We start from the raw sequence: 6,037 nt of genomic DNA on the forward strand, positions 1-6,037 counted from the left end.
GAGTAAGTTCATTGGTATAAATAAAACCTGGCAGAGCTAAAACATGGTGGAACTGTTGATCGTGACATAGACACATAATATTTTGATGTTTCCGGTCGAAATATTCACCAAAATCTCAACAGCCAAGGTTCAGATTTAGACAGAACTGCATGCATAGCAAAACACCTCTCTTTAGTGGCTAAGAGGGACTTTGGGGGAAACTAGCAATTAATTGGTTTCAGCTATTCAACACAAGATAATTGCATACATAAGTCAAAATAGTTTGCTATAACAGATCAGGAATTTTGGGAGGAACAATGCTACGGAAATAAGGTAAGGGAAGTTTGATAATGGACTGTTTCCCTCATAAAAATGTCGCTGGAGTGAACTCTTTGATGAGCACATTAAAATTCCTACCACCATCATTTAGGATTAAAAGACAATTTTATGAAATCTACAGATATCAGCAGATAACAATAATGTTAAGGCCACTGCTAGCATGCTGGTTGAGCCTTCTGTTTCAGAGGACCATGCTATGTTCTCTTCCAAATCCAATTCAGCAGCTATACTACCCCAACAGTGCATAATACATCAGCATGTTCGTTCAGACTTCTCTATCAAATGCCACAACAGTGCATACCATACTACCCAACAGAGGACTGAGATGAAATATTAGTATTATCAAGAACTATACGATGAGTACATGGACCACGACAATGAAACATTGTATCTATTTAGAGAAGCAGCGAGAAACACAACAAATACGATGCGGAATGGCTAGAAAAAAGGGTAAGCATACATGAATCACAACAATTTAAACCTTCTCCAGAATGATCTCCAGTATGGACACAGAATTGACCTTCCAACTTTTTGGGGGGCGAGATCCCACCGTTTCTTTAGGTCCAGGATCACAGAGTAAACAGAGGCAAGGAATGCCTCGATCTCGAACGATGCAGGGATTGCTCTGTAACATTTCATGTCAAGAAGTTGCCTAAGGGGCCTTACTCTTCACGGCGGGGAGGGGGGCTTGCCCGGCCCAGTCGTCGTCGGCGGCGGGGGCTGCTGCAGGGGAGGAGGTGGGGTAGCAGCGGAAGCGCCCTGCGACTCCTCGGCGGCGGCGAGCTGGCGGAGGCGGGCCTGGAGGGCGCGGACGCGGTCCTCGGTGCGGCGGAGCTTGCACCATCGCCAGGTGATGTACGCGCCGAGCCCGCCGTAGACGAGGATGTAGGAGCCCCACACGTACGGGTACGTCTCCGCGTGCTCTTTCGTGCTCCTCCATTGCTCCCGCAGCTTCGCGATCAAGCTGCCTCCAGCCCCCGCCGCGCTCACCGGCGGCGGCGGCGGCGCGTCCTCGCCATCCCCAGGAGTCGCCATTGGTGTGGTGCGCTACTTTTTCGCCTTGTTCTTAGGGCAAGTGGGAATGGCCGAATTGGTCGGGTAATTTGGCCCAGGCTAGAATGGACCCTGTCTTTTTGTCTCGCTTTGCATATACGTGGGCTGGGCTACATCGTGGGCTTAAACTTCTTGCGTAAAATATTGCGTCCATGATATATTCTCAGAATATATATTAAGAAAAAAAAGACAGGTTTGTCTAAAAAAAGATAGGTTCAGTTCTTTTTAAGGAAAAAAGCCAGGTCCATAGCCAAGCCAGTTGTAAATGCAAAAAAAGGGATGTACAATACTTAGGCTATGTGGCTATGTGCCCAAAATGGAGGCACACCCGATAACGCATGAGGTAGATCAGGCTCATGTCGTGGCGGTAGTATGTGCGGTGTGTCCATTTGACAACACCAAAAAATACTTAGGCTATGTTTTGAATGACAGAATAGTTGAAATTTGAGATGATGGTGCATAGATGTAAATCAGCCCCTTTAAATTGTTGTATATCATCATCTTTAAATTCTTCTAAAAAGGGATATTCCATATAACTATATATTAGTATTATACTATTATATAATTAAAAAAATCTAACCACTGTTGATCCACATATGCTAAATTATCATCTCGCTGGATTACGCTGGGGATTTAGCACAAAAAAATTATACAATAAACAACTCTAGAGATATGATAAGTAACCAACTACTCAAGTGCCGGCTACAAAGATAATACTTGAACCATTCTGTATACAACACAAAAAAGGCAAATCATTTCTTACTTATTACATTTTTTCTAAAATGTAAGTCAAACCTTTTAAGTCTGACTAAGACTTTTTTTTCTAGGAACTTGAATATGTTTATAGAGAAAATATTAACGTATGCAATACCAAAAATTTAGACTACGACAACATGTTTTGCAATTCATGTACTAATAATTCACCCAAAAAAGTATTTTGTGAAAACATCTAGTAGATATGAATACATGTAAAAGATATCCATTTTCTTTTATGAAATACTACTCTATATAGAACCAAGTATTTGACCGATCCATTGGATCGTTCAGGTGCGCATGACGCGCTGTGCTAAGCGCGTGCTAGTTCATAGCTTTTCATCATAAGAATACTACAATTAGCTCTGCATTTTCTCTTCTCGCTAAGTGTAAGCCTTCCCTCTAGCACCTTTCCATCCACTAGGTTTAGACCCTGCTCCGTTGCCGCTACTGAAGGGAGCATGCTCCCATGCTCTAGGAGCTCATGGACTGTTGGATCTCAGATCTAACGGCAACCTCAGGAGCTAAGGCAAATTTGCCAAAAAAAAGTCTTTCAAGAGTCCCTTAATTGCACATAGGTCTAGGGGCTCCTCAGATAACCATTGGATCGCCCGAGCTTGCTCTGGAATACCTGATCTTAGGTGCTAGAGGAACACCTAATACTCTCTCATCCGCTCTGTCCAGGAGGTAGCCATGCATAAAGTTGAATCCTCTTCTCAATGTTGCATCCATTGTCACACCTCATATGTTGCTCCTCGTTCAATGTGTCTTCCCTATTGCTCCTATCGTTGACCCTACTTCTCACATATGAAAGTGCTCACTCGCCATCTCCTCCAGCTGTAACAAAAAAAGGAAGTCCTCCGACGCCAGTGAACTTAGGGAAAGATGGAAATATAGGAGAACGGGTTACGACAGGGATCTGGCAACGCGATATTTGTCGCTAATGAGCACGGGGCAGTGAGGTCGATACTCCAATATGAAGCTTGGTGATTTGCGGTTTTTTTTATGTTGCATATGTTAATTTGACACGCTGCAAGCTCATGAGTGTTCTGCTATAAACACTAGGGCGACATGTTGTGATGACTCTCGGGAGTCTACTGAAAACAAATGGGTGAGATGATGTGATTATCTTGGTTGTCTGCTGCAAATGTTCTTTTCATATTGCAAGTGTTTTTTTGCAGTGTCCCAAGAAATTGGTTTCCTTGCTGCATACATGGATTTTCCTCGATGATTTGCTTTAAAAAATAGTTATTTGTTGCATACACACAATAAATTCTGCATGTGTGCATTTCAAATAATGGGATTTTGTTTGCATGTTTTGTCGTACTGCAACGAAAATATTGCGATGATGCTCGAAACGTAAAAATGGAAATATCACAAGCGAGGGTTGTCTGTTGCAAGGATTGGACGGCCTGGATCCTGATATTAAGTCAAAACATATAGCGGAAGAGGATTTGTGGCTCTTGGGTGCTACACATCCCTATATGAATATCACATTAAAAACATTAGGAAATCACCAAAAAAACCCGAAATTTAGGGGCATGAAACTTGGCTGCCCGTTGTACACCCGTGTCCAGTTCCGTAGGGAATGAGTGCCCGTGGTAATGACAGTAAAAAGATTAAAAAATAGTATGTATACGAAAAACAATTGGATGTATCGTATGTCGGAGCGTAATTCCTGAGGCGCGGATACCACAGGAACCCATTCACCGCAGATATGAACACGGGTGTACAACGAGCACCCATGTTTCAAATCCCATAATTTTAGACTTTCTTAAAAATTTCTGATATTTTACTAATGCTATTTTCATATAGGGGTGCGTAGCACCTGGGTGTTCCAATCCATTTCCGAACAGACGGCACGCAGCATAGATCAATCCAAAGTTGCTCCGTATATCAAAGCAACTCATGTATGCGAATCAACCTGTGGTTGAGTTGGTTAGGTGGACAGTGGTATCTTCAACCCACCAGGGTTCAAATCCTGGTGCTCGCATTATTCCTGGATTTATTTCAGGATTTCTGGCGATGCGCTTTCAGTGAAAGGAGACGTTTCCGTCGACGACGAGGCGCCTACGGTGACTTCGTAAATCTCAAGATGATATGCCGGCTCAGTCTTTCAGAGGTGCTCATAGGGGTAGGGTGTGCGTGTGTGCGTTCATAGAGGTGAGTGTATGCGCGTGTATATGAGCGCTTGTGTCTGTACTGATGCTAAAAAAAAAGCAACCCATGTATGCACTCGTGCCATACATGTAATATATCGTTCTGATAAGGAAACTACATCTTCCACGAACACAAAAATTCCTTACCAACGTTTCGTTCCGATTGAGGGCAAGAATTCTCTTCAACGAGCTTAACCTGCCATATCCATGTACACATTCCAAATACCCACACCGTGGAGTCTTGGTCAGACAAACCCCGTTTTCACAAGTAATTCCATGTTGATTTGCTCATTCCATAAATCTATCCGCAATGCATGCATATATAAATCAAGCTAGCCACGCCGTGGTCGATCGTGCTCGTATACGCGCTTCCCCTCTCCCCCCGAACTCTTGATCCGCCGGCGCGCTAGCTAGCACGATGACGACCGCTCGCTCCCCGTGGCGGTGCTCATGGACCGCCGGCCTTCGCCGCCGCCGACGCCCACTGCGACCTCCAGAAGGACCTCGTCATAACGCAGAGCCTCGGCGAGCCTCAAAGTGACGGCTCATCGATGTACTGGGTGACCGTGATGAACCAGTGCGCCGGGGACGAACGCAGGGGCAGGCCCTGTAGGATCCGGCTGCAGTGCGGCAACTTCCGCTCCGTTGCCCCCGTCGATCCCAAGGTGCTCCGCGTCGTCGTCCCCGGCGTCTGCCTCCTCAACTCCGGCCACTCCATCCCGCAGGACCGCAACGTCTCCTTCGTCTACCAGCTACGTGCGCGAAAACCTCTACGTCCTCTCCGCCACGTGCGGCCTCGGACGTTGATGCCGCTTTTGTTTTCCTCAACCGGCGCGTGTGTGTCATTTTTAGAGTTTAGACAGCGGTGTGAAATTTTGGTAGGATCTATCAGAGCATATACAATGCATAGTCTCAAGGTCATGCCTCGTATATCATGTAGGATTGGATATGACGTAAAGTAGGTTCGGATAGGGAAGCGAGATTCTCTCCACAAGGCGGGTGCTTGAAAAGAAAAAGTGTGATCCGATAACAAAAACTGAAAAGGTTGAAGTGAAAAATAGAGATGCATGTATACTAGAGTCTTTATTTTCTATTTTCTTAATGAAGTTCACTAGTGGTAGCTTGCATTGGGGAGAAAAAATAAATATAGATGTCTTAAATTATTTTTTATCATGAGCCATATAAATCCATATGCCACCAATGTACATGCCCTCAGATGATGTTTAGATGTGCCCAAAGAGACGTCGTTCATGTGGACTTAGCGCAGGCGTGGTTTACTTTAGTCGTTTCACTTTTTTAGTATATAATACGTACACTTATGCGTATTCAGAAAGAAAAACTTTAGTTGTTTCGTCACCGTGTTTACTTTGCAATGGTTTTTGCGTGTTATTTTGAGCAAGAAATTGATATTGTGAGATTTGCATAGTCTTGATCGTTGCGCTTCCTTTTATGCTTCGATATACTTCTTGGTGGAAAAAAGTAGCATGATCTACTCTTGATGTAAACATAAGACACCAAAAGGAAGGCACAAATTTTCTATAATTTGAATCCATTTATGTTCAAATACAATTCCTGAGAAGGTTTTCATAGGAACTCGACATACGCTAGCTACAACTTTATATAGGAAAGACATTAGGTGGATAATAATACAACTATTTGATATGTGAATTTCACATGAAACAAGATTGAATTTTGGAACCTTTGAATTGAGAAAAGGCAGTTCTATTATGACTATATATGCCTTTGGAATCAAA

General features: G+C 43.7%; 1 protein-coding gene across 1 annotated transcript; it reads right to left on the minus strand.

Annotated features, from left to right (window-relative positions):
• Positions 1-639: 639 nt before the first annotated feature.
• On the minus strand, positions 640-1,428 carry LOC125545353 (uncharacterized). The gene has a single exon (XM_048709270.2). The coding sequence runs from the start codon at positions 1,351-1,353 to the stop codon at positions 988-990; it is 366 nt and encodes a 121-aa protein (XP_048565227.1). The 5' UTR covers positions 1,354-1,428; the 3' UTR covers positions 640-987.
• Between the last annotated feature and the right edge of the window lie 4,609 nt (positions 1,429-6,037).

This window comes from Triticum urartu, chromosome 3A (genome assembly GCF_056163025.1).
Source record: "Triticum urartu cultivar PI428250 chromosome 3A, HENAU_Tu73, whole genome shotgun sequence".
Classification (NCBI taxonomy): Eukaryota; Viridiplantae; Streptophyta; class Magnoliopsida; order Poales; family Poaceae; genus Triticum; species Triticum urartu.

Coding starts and splice junctions, on each gene's coding strand:
- LOC125545353 (XM_048709270.2), bottom strand. CDS start 1,353: ATGGCGACTCCTGGGGATGGCGAGGACGCGCCGCCGCCGCCGCCGGTG.